At 41.5% G+C, this 15,996-nt stretch overlaps 1 protein-coding gene across 2 annotated transcripts in view; it reads left to right on the top strand.

Moving 5' to 3' along the window:
- The window catches only part of NWD2 (NACHT and WD repeat domain containing 2), a 55,068-nt gene extending 44,708 nt beyond the window's left edge, over positions 1–10,360 (top strand). For both annotated transcript variants that reach the window (XM_075420679.1, XM_075420680.1), the window contains 4 exons: positions 140–343; positions 2,112–2,256; positions 2,556–3,145; positions 4,748–10,360. In XM_075420679.1, coding sequence (XP_075276794.1) covers positions 140–343; positions 2,112–2,256; positions 2,556–3,145; positions 4,748–8,683 — 4,875 coding nt within the window. In that variant the 3' untranslated portion in view covers positions 8,684–10,360. The remainder of the gene's footprint in view (positions 1–139; positions 344–2,111; positions 2,257–2,555; positions 3,146–4,747) is intronic.
- Positions 10,361–15,996: the final 5,636 nt, after the last annotated feature.

The raw sequence follows: 15,996 nt of genomic DNA on the forward strand, positions 1-15,996 counted from the left end.
CTTTGTCTGTTTCCCTTCTTAGTAATTTCAAAGTCATTAAACTACTACCACACTGATTTTTATGAAAGTCAGATCCTGAGGAGGGTTTCTGCATAACTAAAAAGAAAAATTTAATCCCTGCTTTCCTATAAATACACAGGGCCTACTGGGAGAGAAGTATGGGAATATCCGAATACCGGGGGAAGTTGAGTCAGCAGAATTTGAAATGATCCTGGATGCTGCTGTAGAGGCGAAGCTAGAGACAAGGGTTTTAGAAGAGTGGTACTGCAGGGATGAGAATGCAGTGCCGCCGGCATATTACCTCAGACCAAAATCCGAAATGCTGAAGAACTACCAGAATACGGTAAGTCATAGTCACCTCCTTACAAAATTCTTCTCTATCAGTTACAGTGCCAGGCAGTCCCCAGGGCCAGGCACCTGCTGTCTCCGAATTAGCTTCAACAGGCCCACCCACACCTGAGCAACTGATGCTGGGATGCTGCTTTCCCATACCCAGTGAAGGGAGCCGCTGCAGAACACCGAGGAACACGATGGGCTGCGACTCCTGCGTTGACGCGCTCTCTGATACAGTGAGAGCACGTGGATTGTAGTCAGTCATGAACTGCTGGGGGTAGTGGGGCAGATGTACAGATTGCTCTTCCCTTCCCTGAGGTTGGAATAGGAAGAACTCAGGCTCTCCTGGTTCTCTCCTGGTGCTGTGCTTTCGCTAGGTTTCGGTGAACAGGATTTGCCGAGGAAATACACGTCTTCCCTTCTGTCCCCATACAAGAAAGCTCTTTAACAGTCAAACAAGTGCTTAGTGCTGTCCCGTACTTTTAACTTACTAATTATATTTTAACAGAAGTTTCTTCAACACTGTTAATTATCATTTTTAAAACATGCAAGTGTCTTTAATTGATGACAATAACAACTGTATTACCTGGGGCTTAGTTCTACCTTCCTACACATCCTGTATACCCAAGGATAGATTTCAGTGTGCAAAGAAATGGAGTCCTTAACAGAATATTCACTTCACTTTGAGTGCATATGTACAAGCAAATGAAGTTAAAGCATTACACTGCATTCACTTATCACATAGCAGAATGGTTTCCCTGTTGCATGAAGACTGAAAACATGAAAAACATCGACACGCAAAAAGTTTTAATGAGTTGAAGACAGTATAATGTGGCTAATTCTGACGTATTGATCACAAGGGAGAAAGCAAGTTTTGTAGCTTTCTGCATTGTTTTGCTAATGTCCACAGTATCCTTTTGAATAAAGCTTGGCATCGTTTGTTATTAAAGCTTTTGTGCCTTTCCTCAAGCTACTGATACACAGCAGTAAGCAAAAAGATGTTCATAACTTAAAGCTAACACAGAGTTACATCTCATAAACTTACAGAAAGTAATAAAAGATACACAGCTCTGAACATGTCAAGATAAGGGAGCTTATCGTGGAGGCTGTTCTTCTTCCTATGACACCCTCCAGGAAAACTGGAGGCTCCTTAAACACTTCACCTGCAGTTGCCTTAAAGGAACCTCCATCATGGCATCTGCGAGATACCATCTGAAAGGATTCGTGAATTTATATCAGAGTCTCTCCCTGATGACAGTAAGATTACTGTTGCTATAGCAATGAATGTACCAAAGTAATGCCAGATACAATCCTGTATTTTTCAAATATGCTAGCTAATATGAGGTGCTTAATTACAGGTACAAGGAACCTCATTTCAGTTTTGAAATCCAAGTTTAAATTATTATTATTATTATTACTCCTCATTAAAGGAGCAATAATTTTAGCAGTATTACTGCTGCTTTATTATCATTATTTCAGGTTTAGTTCTCAAAACCCTCTTTCTATAAAGGTGTTATTGGTCTTATTCTTGAAAAATATTGCATTAGCTGTCTACAGCAGGAATTCAGAAAACACTCAAAGTAGCTGACTTGTAATTCTAAAATGGAATATATTATGATCAGCTGCAGTATAAAAAGTTGAACTCTCATTTATTTATTTTTATTGTATGTGTTTCTCTGTTACCATGTTATTTATGACCTTAAGTATTAGACTTTCACTTTCTGAAGTTGGAGATGTGTGTATTACCGCTACTGTTTAACTATGGATATTTTTAAAAGATGGAATCTTCTTCAAACTCTATGAATGAGGACAAATGGCAAGATATATCAGAAGAGATTAAGAAGATTTTTAAGACTGCTGTGAAATTGCTGTATGAGAAAGGAAAAATGAAACACAGCCAAGCAAAGAGATATCTTTCTTCTGGTAAAGTTCAGACTATTTCTATATATTCATCTATTATCTTCTCTATCAACCTTTCCACAAACATGACAATACACTTCTGTCAGCATTTCTCATATAACTGAAGAGAAATAAAATATTCATTGTGCTTGCTTGAGACAAAACCCATATGAAAGCACCCAGCGATTTTCCTGTGCTTTTTCTGTTTTTTAGAGAAAACGGATGCAATTATTTAAGAGTCTGCATGTCGGGGGTGGGGGATGTTCTTGCACTGTTTATAAAGAAAAGATAACAGAGACTCTGTGTTCTCTTTTCATCCTCAGCTATTGAAGATGAACTTGATTTTGCCTTGGGTAAACAAACACCAGCTTTCCTAAAGAAGTGTGTTTGCTACATTCGGAAAATTGCCAACATTGAGCGTTTCGTTAAAATTCCAGAGATGGGAAAATACATGGATGTGGTACATACAGCCGGGAAGTTTCTACGAGATCCCGAAGCTCATGAGAAACTGATCAAGCTCAGGGATGAATTCATTCCTACCATCGTCGCATCATCCAATCTGAGAGTGTACACGTCCGTCACTCACTGTGACATGAAACTGGGCTACTCCCAAGAAGTGGAGAACCATTACATCGAAGGACTTGGTAAACAGTTCTATGAAGACATGATTGATATAATCCAAGCAACAGTGCAGCAGAATTTTGACACCGAGACAGACTTGCTGTACGATGAAGTTCTTCAACACTCATCGCTATGTAAAACGTACTCCACTTTTTATGAATATAGATGTGAGGCATTAAACATAGTTCACAAGTATGTTCTACCTAGCAAAATAGGACACATTAACCCTCTTATCATATACGGAGGACCGTGCACAGGGAAGACTCTTTTAGTAGCTGAAGTGGCGAAGAAGGTAAATAAATACCTTACATAATATGGTGACGTTAGGAGTATTAGTGTGTAACGGCAAAGTTAGTTTTCATTCTTCCTTTTGTCAACAGATCTGGTATCAGCATTCAGTGTATAAAATAAAGTGTATATTCTGTGTATCATTGTGCACATATTCAGAGAAAGGCTTAACCTTTCAATAATAACATTTCTGTATCATGTGCTTAGCCAAACCAAAAATACTTTATCAGAGCTCTTAAAAAACTAATAGGGATCAATGTATTTTTGAATTAACAACATGTATGTTAGAAGGATCTCTTTCCCTCGTGTTCCACTGAGGTCCTATGAATCTGGAACCATCTAAACATCATACGCTGTTTTTAGTCTTATTCACAAATACAACACGCCTTTCCAAGTCATGCCATCTTATGTTCTCAGCAGAAATTACTCAGGAATTAGGCTGGTAACACTTGCTACAAATACATTTGCTACAAATCCATCTGTAATAACCTGCAAAAATACCTGTACTTATTTATCTGACATATGCTGTTTAAGTCATTGAGCTGCGTACAACAGGGAGATGAGTGAAGCACTTTGTGCAAGGCAGGACCAGATGCAGAAAAAGACCAAGCTGGCATCTCTAAGCCTAATTCTCCAGCTGGGAGTGACAACTTTGAGTTCCCTGCAGGGTGCTCAGAGAATTTAGCACAGTGGGCTGGGAAACAGCCGTATCAGCCAGAAGGAAATGGAGAAGGGAACAATAATGTTTAAAATCCCATATCTTTCCCAAATGTGGTTTCCTATAGATTGACATTAGTTGCCTACATGAAACTGGGATTTGCAACTCAAGATCTCATTTCAGGTATGAGTACATAAGTTAACTAGAGACTCTGGTTACGCTTTTCTTTTAAAATATTCTGTAATAACTGAAAGTGAAGTGAAAAGACTTAGCAAGTAAAAGAACTGAGTGTGTTAGCCTGCAGAGACTGAGAGGGTTTAAAGCCACATTCTTCCCTTGCTTAGATTACGTTAACCAAAAAAACAGCAAGAGATACTTTTTACCCATGCGAAAGAGTCACAGGCACACCAAGACAGAGCGTGCTTCTCTGGTCCGGAACTAAGGTAACCTGCTAGCAAAGGGCAGTCCTGTACTCTCATCCCTGTCCTCCAAAACTATCAGGGCATGCACTCAGCTGGGAATCCATGTTAAGCTTAGGTGGCAAGCTCGTCTGCCTGGCCAAGGATGACATTGCTTGCCGTCTAAGGAAGTTTATTAGTATGAGAATCTCTCTACTGACTTTTGGAAGTCAGACACCTATTTTGCAAAGAGTACCCTGGGATTTATAGACTACATTCTACTCATGTCCTCTTAGACGTAAGGATCTTAATGTTCTGGGGTATTACCTGTGCTAAACAAAGATAACGTATGATATAAATTTCATCCAGTGCACATATAAGTTTCATCTGGTGCACATAAATCCAAACAGCCTCTAACTCTGCCAGTGAGAGCATTTCCATTCAACCAGTAACATTTTAAAATGTTTATTTATATATAGGCAATCAGTGTTTATAAACTCCGTTACTATACTTCATTTAGATATTAACTAAATTATGCTCTATATTCTAGGCCTATTCCTGGCTGCAAGAAGAGATGGGACCAGATTCTGACCCCGTGGTAGTTATAAGATTTCTGGGATCCACCGAAACAAGTACAGATCTGAAGAATATACTTCAAAGCATTTGTGAACAATTAGCAGTCAACTATCATTGCCTCATACAAAGTTACCCAAAAAAGATTCATGACCTCCGGGACTTGTTCATCAATCTCTTGAATGAGTCTTCATTCCACAGGCCCCTGGTGATAATATTCGATGCCCTAGAACAACTAACAGATAGTGATGATGGTAGGAAGCTCTGGTGGCTTCCCATTCACCTTCCCCGTTCAGTACGGATAATCTTGTCAACACTGCCAAACAAGCATGGGATCCTGCAGAAACTGAGGTGCCTTATTCATGAAGACGACAACTACATTGAATTGACTGCAAGGGACAGAAAGATGTGTAGCCAAGTACTGAAACATCAGCTGCTGCGAGTTAAAAGAAAAGTAACATCAGGGCAACAAATCTACGTCAATGAAGCATTCTCCAAGTGCACACTGCCTATGTTTGTGAACTTAACCTTCAGAGAGGTCAGGAACTGGAGGTCTCACAAAGATGTGGATGAGTCCTCCCTCTGTGTCACTGTCCATGAAAGCATAGAGCAGTTGTTCTGGTCACTGGAAAACAAGTGTGGATCAAGACTTTTGTCAAGAGCACTTGGCTACATCACTATGTCCAAGTCTGGCCTGAGTGAAATGGAACTGGAAGATATTTTAGCCCTTGACAACAGTGTTATGTATGAACTGAGTGAGAGTGTCAGAGAAAGTAACCCACTGAGAATTCCATATATATACATTGCAAGGCTTAAGGAGGGCTTACAGGGATACTTGATAGAGCGACAGGTGAAAAATGTAACACTGCTTCTTTGGGCAAATAGGCACTTGCAACTAATTGCTCAGAAGTTGTACCTGCACAATGAGGAAGATTTGCATGAAATGCACACAGTCATGGCAGAGTATTTCCTTGGTGTTTGGTCAGGTGGACGAAGGAAACCTTTTTACAGCAATGACCAATATCTGAATGGTTGTCCTGACCAGGACAGTAGAGGCCTGAATAAGGATGAAAAGCACTGCATGGATCAGACTGCTTTTGACAGGCAGGCACCTGATCAGCCGTGGGTCTTCCAGTGTAATCCATTAGAGCCTGATATCTTTTTTATCAACCACAGAAAAATGACAGAGCTTATTCATCACTTGACAAGATGTGGAAGAACAGATGATCTTCTGTACGGAGTCATTATGAACTTCAGCTGGCTGTACACCATGATTAGAATAGGGCAGTTCGATAAAGCACTGTCTGACATAGAACTGGCTTACACTTACTCACAAGAAAAGGAGCTGAAATTTCTGGCCAGTACCCTCCGCAGCATAAGGTTCAAAGTAGTAAGGTACCCAGGTTCGCTCTCCGCTGAATTGCAGCAGAGGCTTCTCCCAGTGGTAAGTTCATTGCCCAAACTCAGACATCTCCTCTTAGAATGTGACAAGGACGGACCCAAGTACTGCTCTATCGTCCCTTTGCATTCCTCCATGGATGTGACTTACAGCCCCGAGCGCCTGCCGCTGTCATCCAGCTGCATGCACGTCACCGACATTTTGCCTACTTTTAATCCCAGCACTGTTATTGCTGCTTTAGAAAATGGCTCCATCAGCACTTGGGACGTAGAGACCCGCCAGTTACTAAGGCAGATTACAACAGCTCCTTCTGTTATCTTAGGGATGAAGCTTACTAGTGATGAAAAGTATCTTGTAGTGGCCACAACAAAAAACACTCTTTTGATATACGATAACATAAATTCTTGTCTTCTGTCTGAGGTGGAAATTAAGGGGTCAAAACATTGTGGAATTGCGGGGGGCTCCAGTTTTATAAACGGATTTACGTTATCAGTCAACCATGCTCTTGCTTGGCTGGAGGCCAGCAAAGATGTTACTGTAATCGATCTGCTTTACGGCTGGCCTCTCTATCACTTCCACTGCTGGTATGAAGTGACTTGTGTGCAGTGTTCTCCAGACGGAGTTTATGCGTTCTGCGGACAGTATTTGAACACTGCAACCATTTTTCACTTGGGCAGCGGAGAGAAGCTGGCCACCGTGACATCTGAATTTTCTAGTGGATTTGTGAAATTCCTCCTTATTCTGGACACAGCCCAAGAAATGGTTATGGTAGATAACGAGGGTAGCCTCTCTGTTTGGAATACGGAGGAAATCGCGAATCCCCAGCTTACGGATGACTTTGACTGCAGGAGAGAAGACAGTGAAGTTGTCAGCATAGAGCTTTCTGAAGACCAAAGTGCAATTTTAATTTGTAAGGCTCTCAGCATTGAACTTCTTGACACTCATGTGTGGAAGGTGGCTGAAATGTTTAGAGCTAAACACAATGAGCGCTTTATATCTGCCGTGCTGTCCAAAAATGGCAACTGTATAATTGCTTCAATGGAAAATACCTCAGCCATTTTTGTTTGGAGAAGAGATACGGGACAGTGTATGGCAAGCTTACAGGAAATCTCAGGAACTATAGTCAGGCTAATTAAATCAAATCATCATAACATGCTGCTATCCTTATCCACCAGTGGTGTCCTTTCTATTTGGGATATAGACATCATAACTGCTATGTCCAATATTGACAAATCTGGCAAGCCTATCCAAAGACTGGTGTTGCCAGCCAGAGGTGAATTAATATACACATTGGATGGATCAGATTCTGTCCACAAGTGGAACTTCAGCACTGGATTTATTGAAGCTGTGTTCAAGCACGAAGGCATTGTTGAAAACTGCGTGCTGACCTCTTCTGGAGACATCATGGTTACATCAGATGATAAATGCAGCCAGTACGTATGGCACACTGTTAGTGGTGAAAATATCTTTCGCATTAACGGACAAAAAATCTCAGAGCTAATGATTACTCATAATGATCAATTTGTAGTCTCTCTCTGCGAGCAAAATGCATCCAGAGTCTGGCGACTGGCTACAGGACATAGGGTTTGCAATATTTTAGTTGCCTTACAGAATGCATTTATAACAACTGCAAATACATTCGTAGTCGGAATGGCGAAGAATAAAGTGTTGGCAGTGAGTCTCTGGACAGGCAGTATAACCAAGAAGTTTTGCTGTGATGATGGTGCAAGCATTGTGGATATTAAGCTGATACCAGACTGCCCAGATATTATTGTATTTATAACATCTACTGAAACTGTGAACATCTGGAGCCTAACAGAGGAAGTCATCTGCAGACGCGTACAATTGCCTACCAATTTCTTAAAAAATTTGGAAGACTTTGAAATATCCCCAAATGGGAAGCTAGGAATTATAACCCGTGGTGACGAGAACATCAATGTGCTGGATTTATACAGCGGAAAACTTCGTGTGGTTCACGCTCCGGGTGTCATCTGGCGGCAGAGGCTTTCTCGGGATGGCCGCTATCTTGTATACATCTGTTTTCGCAGTGAAGAAGATGATGACAATGGTGCGGTCTCCAGTTTAATAGTAATGAGGCTAGCAGACGGCAAAAATATTGGTGCCTGTTCTCTTTATAAAACTCCCACTTTTCTTGCACTCTCACAGAGACATTTAAATATTATTATTGGATTTGATGATGGAAGTATAGGTACTTACACTGTAGTCGATCGAGTCGACGCTGCACTGAAAATCAAAATTGCTACTTCAAACAGCCGTCAGATTTTCAACAACACAACACAAGTGATAAGGCCAAAATGTCACAACTATAGCTTCAAAGTGACTGCAGATTGCATTTGGAGGGAATCAACGGAAGTATTTGCAAGGGATAGCCCCATTACAGTTACTGAGCCTGAGGTGAGTGAAGCAACACCAACCAAAAAACACAACTATTGCTATGAGAAAGTGTGCTCAGCCATAGACTGCAGAGGACACAGTTTTGCTGCTGACAACTGAGTAACGGTCTGGACTAGCTTGTCTGAAAAATAGTATACATGCATAGGTTTGTCTTCTGAAGTCACGTAAAAATCAGTGCATTTCTTGGAAGACAGGAACAGCAGAGGGCAGACCAGCTGTTTTTTCCTCAACAAATATTCTTACATTTATGTGAACAAAAAAAGTAAACATAAAGCAAATGGGCTGCAGGGTTTTTTAAATTTCGGAATACAAGGTTCAGTCCAGGATTTCACCAGGGCCTTGCTTAAAATTTCTAGCAATACTATCAAAATTGTTACGCTATTACAGAAGTTAGGTGATCTTATCTGGGATCGACAAACTGTTTTAACTAGAACTAAAGCTCCACATGATTAGTGAGAAGAGGCAGACCACTATTTTATATACCTAGATGGGTCTATAGCTAACAGCCAACTTTATTACCCACTTGCAAAAATGTGTTTTTCTGCTTGATGGTGCAATGACAAGATGTCACCTGCCAACCTGGAACACTTGATACATTCCATCATCATTTAAAAAATACCTTTTTTTTTTTTTAATTGGGATTAATCTTTGGGTCAAAAGGAGTAGGTGCCAGTCAGCTGCAAACATGCCGACATGTGAGGTGATAAGTATTTGTTCCCTTCAATTCATGGACTGAAAGATTTTGTTTTTCAATTGCATGCAGGGATTTCAGGTTTCTGTATTGTGATAAAAATGATTAAAACCTAGGTCGTAAAAGGAGTATAGGGTTTGGGGTTTTATTTTTTGTTTGGGGAATTTTTTCGTCTTCACAGTGTGTAGTAGCACAGGTCGTAATGAAAACTTTTTCAAAGAAAAAGGGAATTACAGATGAACAGTTAAACATATTAATTTCTTTATGTTAAAAGGTTGCTATCCATTTTGTCGTAAGAAAGTCTGAAGTACCTCCTATGTCCCCAAAGTAATCTTAACAGAAAGTTTTCAGACATGCCATGTATTAATCTTTAAAACATTTGCCTTACTATCATTTCTGTTCTTTCCCATGATAAATATAGATCAGATGACCGAACACTCTGGGACTGCTTGTATATGTGCTGAAATAATCCACTAAATGTAAAGGCTGTCCAAAGGTCCTTTACTGGTCCAATTTGTAATGGATTTTTCTTACTTCCACATACTTACAAGCTTCACTTTCTGCTTTAGAACTGTTCTGAGCCTTTTGCATAGTTTTACCAGTTTCAAGGCAGAAATTGTGAAATAATAACAAATGCTTTAAAAAAAAATAAATTTTGCCCAAGTGAAAAAAAAATACCGGACAATATCTGAAAGGATAAGAAAAGTTTTTCCTCCTTACGTATCTTAAAGATGGCACACCTGTGGAAATATTTTCAAATTATTTAAACAAAGCAATTTTATTTTTAAAATCAGAGCTCCATGCCACAAATTTCCAAGAAATGAATGCTAAGCTAGAACTTAATGTAGTGTGTGAATGTTCAATGTACAAGCCAATATAGTATATTAAGTGACTTGAATGATTTTTCCTAACTTGTTTGCAACTAATAGATCATATTGAATGTTTTTATGTAAACTTTGTATTGTTGGGAAAACCTACCCAATCAGAGATTTATATTTTCATAAATGTCAAATTTAGTTAAATTTTGTTACAGAGTTGTTAAATTAGAAATCTATTGCAGTCTTCAAACAATATACAGTCTTGTGTATGCATTGTTTGTACTAATAAACTATGGAAACAGACTTGCGTGTGTCCCTTAATTTTAGGGAAATTTCATTCTGGCAGAGGGACACAAGGCAGTTGCAGCTCCCAATAGCTAATATTTAAATCATTTTTAAGGGCTATATTCATAAGAAAAAATTCCAGTATTTTTCCCACTTCAGTTAACTAAAGCAAGCATTCAAAAAACAATGAGATTCACCAAAATAATCCATGCTTAGATGCTGCTTATGACTAGATTTCACATTGCCAGTGTGCAAGTCAACAGACATGAAGGCTTGCGTAACCTACCCAGTCGAAAGCACAGAAAAGAAAGGAGCACCTGGAATCCCACTTCCCTTCAGACCTGTGGAGCTATGGGAAGGGGCTGTGGGATCCACATCTCCTGGGATCCTGTCCTGAAGGTAAGCAACTTCCACCTTCTTTCAAACACTGGGCATGACTCACGCATTTCAACTTTGAACTCCTTGTACATAACCTGCATAGTGTTGGAAAGTTAATTCCTGCCTTATCTTGGAACAGTGAAAATTCAGCTTCCCTCTGCCAGGAGAGTGGCTAACTTTGGGTAGCAAAGGACTGTAACAAAGCAAAACACAGAAACAGAGAAATGTTCTTCCTTTTTGTGAAGTGTTACCAGAACCCAGCCGATCCCAGCTTAGCCGAGTGGCTTATCAATAGAGTACCCAGACGTGCTCCTCTTGTTTTCTGGCTCAGTGAACTTTGTGGTCATCTGCACTTTGTGGCACGGCTTCTTGGGGCAGGAGATAGTTCCCAACAAAACAGAGGATCAGCCTAAAAGTGAGAGTGGTCTTCCCTTCATCTTGGGCCAAAGAGGAAATTAATTTTAGACCTTGTTTAGCTCGTCAAAGCAAAAGGCTGACACATGAAAGCAGTGATGCTGTATATCAAAAGGCATGGGTGTTTTTGTCCTGCTTTGAAACAGACTTTTATGTTCTCGCCAAGGACAGCAAGAGTGGGGCAGCACTACTACTTCTCTTAATTGTAAAACAATGTGAAGGACGAACCTGAACATGACTCCTAATCCACTTAAACCCTTCAGCCAAGTATTGGGTTCCTAATCTCATTGAAGGATGCTGTTTAAGTGCTGTCCCTCCTCATAGTTTATCTATAGATAAACTACCTCATTCAGCTTTCCAGCTTTCTGAATCTGTTTCTCCGGGGTCAGACTCCTCACAGTGAGCCCAAGTGCCAGACTCAGGTTGCTGAATGGCATCAGGCTGCCCAGTGTCCAACTACTTGCTACTGCAGGAGTGAGCACTCCACAGCCCTTCACAAATCCGTCCCCAAGTACGCCTTTCTCTAATAGTGAGTCGTCCAAAGGCAAAGTGCTGTTCCATCCTTACATAGGAATAGAACAATTTATTTTCCTTTAAGGAGCACTATTTGCATATCTAGAACAAAGCTTTCATTTATTCTTTATCTAAAGTGCATCAATAAACAGGCTCAGATGGGGTCCATATTTTCTGACACAGAAGATTCTAGGAATAGGCTGTAGCTGCAAGAAAACTTTAGAGGGGAATTAGCCGGAAATTCTTTGGCAGACAAAGGTAAGCCGGAGGTCAGCTAGAAAAAATATTTTTATCGGTCATTTCCTTTGCACCACAGCTGGGGAATGCACGGCCCGTGACTTAATTTCATACAGCCTGTGGCCATTCACCTTTTTTCACATTATTGTCAGATAACATCAAAATGTGAGTTAACACGTAGCCTGGAAAAGGCATTCAGGTTTCAGTGGTTCCCCAGCCCCGATTCCTCCATGCTGCATACTCAAGCCCTGTACATAAACCCGTGGCAACAGAAGTTTTAGCCAGCCAGCAAAGGGAATTTAAAGCAAAAATGCATCACTAAAATGTTGTTCATATGCAGGGGGGACTATTTCAGCCCCAGATCAGCTTAAAATCCTGAGATTTTGCCCTTTGCCAAAAACTTGGTAATGTGTGTCTGTAAGATACACCATAAAATGGGTACTTTGGATCTTTACCACTAGCCTATTAGCAGCAATCTGCATTGTTTTATTTTGTTGATTAAGGATTAAAAAGTACCTGGTTTAACATAAATATTAATACTGCAAAAGGACAGAATTCTGAAATCTACTTTTATTTCTTCTAATTATCAAACCTAAGACATCTTATTTTTTCACATATTATTTTTTATGTAACCATAACATTGATTATGTAATCATCCAAATGTGGACTGGGGCCTTTGGATAGTTGTGGTTATCAAGGATTTGTTATTAAGAATCATTATCAAGCGTTTATGCTCATATATGACCTACTTCAAAATTCTTGTACCCTGCTAAGGATGTTTCTCAGTATCTCTTCCTGGAAGACCATGTTCCTGTAGGGAGAATAATAAGCTACATTTTTTCATGTGGTTCACCTTTCCAGCCTGGTCATTGCACACCATTCCTTGAATTTTGGAGGTAGTTTCCTGACTTGCATGACATGAAGTGATGTTCTCAGTGTGGGTCTAAATCATAGTCTCAGTTCTTAGTTTCAGCAGGGAAGTCAAAGGCTGAAGGAACATTCATCATGATCCTTCCCAAGGTGGGATGAGGCATTTTTTCATGTGCTTCTCCAGAAAGGGCAGTTTGCACCACCACCCTTCTGTGAAAAAGGGACTTTCACTACTGAGGACCAGCTATGCAGTGCTAAATTCACTTGAAAACACAGGCCAATAATGAGAAGAGTGTGAGGGAATGTTCTCTCAAGATGTCCAGTCCAGCAGAACATGCTCTTAAAATGACAAATGCTTCCCAAAGTGACTGTTAAAATCTGCCCCTAGCAAGCTCTTCTCCCTGCCCCCGCTGCCCCATCATCCCAGGCCCACACTGCTCCTGCTTACCAGGGTGGGTGATGCTCCCAGCCCAGCCAAGCCCCTGACATGTTCCCAGTTGTGGTAGAGCCTCCACCTGCAGCACCTGCCCTTTTGGCAGCACACTGGTCCCGGCTCCAGTCTCAGCAGGGAATATACAAAAGCAGATTTAAGGCACATGCGCATGTTCCTGCTATCACAGCTTTCACCACACGACATTGCCACACTAGCACGGGTCTTGCTTTTATGTAGCATAGAACAGAGATAAATAAAATTATCTCCTCACTTTCATGCCACAGCTCTGATTCCACATGCATTTCGGAGCACGTGAGAAAGCTTCTAGACTAAAATAGATCTATTCAGCATATTTAAAGTGAAATACACACACTTGCAAGGTGAGAGATGAAGCAAAAATCCAGACACACTGTAGCACAGATGAAAACAGAACATCCCAAAAGCAACGGGATAGTTTGCTGTCTTTTGTCTCCATTGCTTGTTAGGAAATTGTCCGATACCTCCTGCTGTAATGTCATATTAATAGTAGTATCTGAAGTTACAAAGTTAACCTTCTAGGCTGTAATTTTTCAAGGCAGACTTCTATCTCAGCAGGAATGTTCTCCAGAAAATCTCAGCCAGAACAGTCAACTAAGGTACAAGAACAAGATTAGAGGAAAAAGAGGATTTCTGCAGGTTGAATGTCTCAACTACTTTTCCTTTGAAAAAAATGTTGTCACACCCATGTTTCTGAACAAGGATTATGGATTGGTGAGGCAAGTGATTCTTTCCTGCAGGACACCTCGGTGAAAATCTGACCAAAAAGATCAGCCTGAAAAGATCCCAGCAGTTTGCACATATTCATAGAAAACATTTGGTTTCAGGAACAGTATTATAGGAGCACAGCACGACTGGGACTGCAGGGGCTTGGGCAGAACTTCTTTACTACTGCAGAAATACCTGTTATGGGTTTGAGAAACTGCAAGAATGAATAGTCTTTGGAACGTCAAAAATACCCTACCCCTGAAAATGGTCTGCTGAGGAGGCCAAGTATCGAGAGAAAGGGGGAAGCGGCCTCCCCAAGGTCACTTCCAGTGGCCTCCTGGACTACAGCACAGCTTCTTAACTGGGACATTTCTCAGGCCATCAGCCCAGCTCGTTAGCCCAGCCAGAGCGAGAGCAGTGGCAAAGCAGCCGCCGGTGCAGAGCTGGCCCCCGGGGCCTGGCTGGCTGGTGGCGGGGCTGCCGTTGGGCACACAGCATGCACGGGGCTGTGCCCAGTGCCACGCTCCACGCTGCAGAGGCAGCCCCCGGCAGTTTGCGTCTCCCACCTTCCTCACCACCTCTAACAACCTGGGGACGTGATAGCCCGGCAATTCTTTACTCAGTGACCAGAGAGCCTTTGGGAGTTTAGTGAACGCTTTGTATAAGACATTTCCTAGCTCTCAAAGTCCATTTTTCATCCAGCACTTAAAGTTTGCAGGGGAAAACAGAATCTAAAATCTGCTAAAAGAGCTGTTGCAGAGCTCTGCAACTTGCTAGCTCACAGAGTGCAAATGGTATTTGGCCTTTGCGTTACAACATGGCTCTCTGCTTAAAATAAGCATACCCAAAGCAGCTGTTACGAAACTGTTCGCTGGCATCTGATGTGTCACCACCTGAGCCCGTGCTCCCCTCAGCCCACTCCTGAAGTCAGATCGAAGGTCTCATCCCCAGCTCCCTGCAGCCCACCCGAGCGGAAGTTCAACAGGGCAAACCCAGCCCGCTGCTCAAGTGGGAATTTAGGAGGGTGCTTTGAATGAGAAAGGCAAGCAGGACTCCAGCCCTCTCCTTCCACAGGGAAGGCAAGGGTGCAACCCCTGCCAGGCAGGGAGGCAACCCTCCATCCACCATTATTTAGGGTGAGAACAGCACACCTACTCCTACAGCAGCTGAACCTCGTGTAACTGCTTCCCAGAGGCTTAACGCCACAAACAAACAAACAGAGGATTGAGTAGAAGATTTCCAAAGTACCGTTGAGGAGGTTTGGAGCCCCCGGCTGTGACACGTGCAGTTAGATGATGCAATGTTAGAGCCAGTTCTTTTCAGGACAGTTTCCAGGTATGTCACTATATGTTAAAGATTACAACTGGAAACACCTGACCCAGCTGCTCACAGATATTGCCAAAGTCAAACCTCTCCTCTTGCACAGGGAACACTCTCCTAACTGGACTGTGGCAGCAGAACATCTTTCATATTACTTTTGGAAACACCACACCCAAACCAAAATGATTCCAGGAAACTCAGCAACTTTCATAGGTAAATGTGATGCGATACCTGCAAATGTATGTTCGAGCAGAGTTCCTCTACAGAGCATCACCCAAATCAGTGGGGATTAAATGTCATAGCGAGGCAAAACATAACAGAGGATCTTTCTGCCAAATCCCTCCAGCACTGTTTCTGATATGGGGAGATTTAATTTTAAGAATATGCAAACGATAGCATTAATACACTGACGGGCTCAGACTTTGTTGTGGTCGTTGTAAGTGACTGTCCCGGAGGAAAAGGAATTACTTGGCACGTGTTCTTCCTCCTCTCCTTTTTCTAACCCTGACCAGGAAACAGTGAGCTCTATCAGGTTTTCATCCAGCTTGCAGGTAAAGGGTTACAGATTCTAGGAAGTATTAAATGCAAACTTTAAAGGATTTTATTTTCATCTACAGTCACATGACGCCTTAATACCCAATGACACCAACTACAGCGTCTCATTAAGAGGTCATGCAAACTCCCAGGCTAAACAAGGCATTCTTACATA

The sequence above is a fragment of the Opisthocomus hoazin genome, chromosome 5 (genome assembly GCF_030867145.1).
Source record: "Opisthocomus hoazin isolate bOpiHoa1 chromosome 5, bOpiHoa1.hap1, whole genome shotgun sequence".
Classification (NCBI taxonomy): domain Eukaryota; kingdom Metazoa; phylum Chordata; class Aves; order Opisthocomiformes; family Opisthocomidae; genus Opisthocomus; species Opisthocomus hoazin.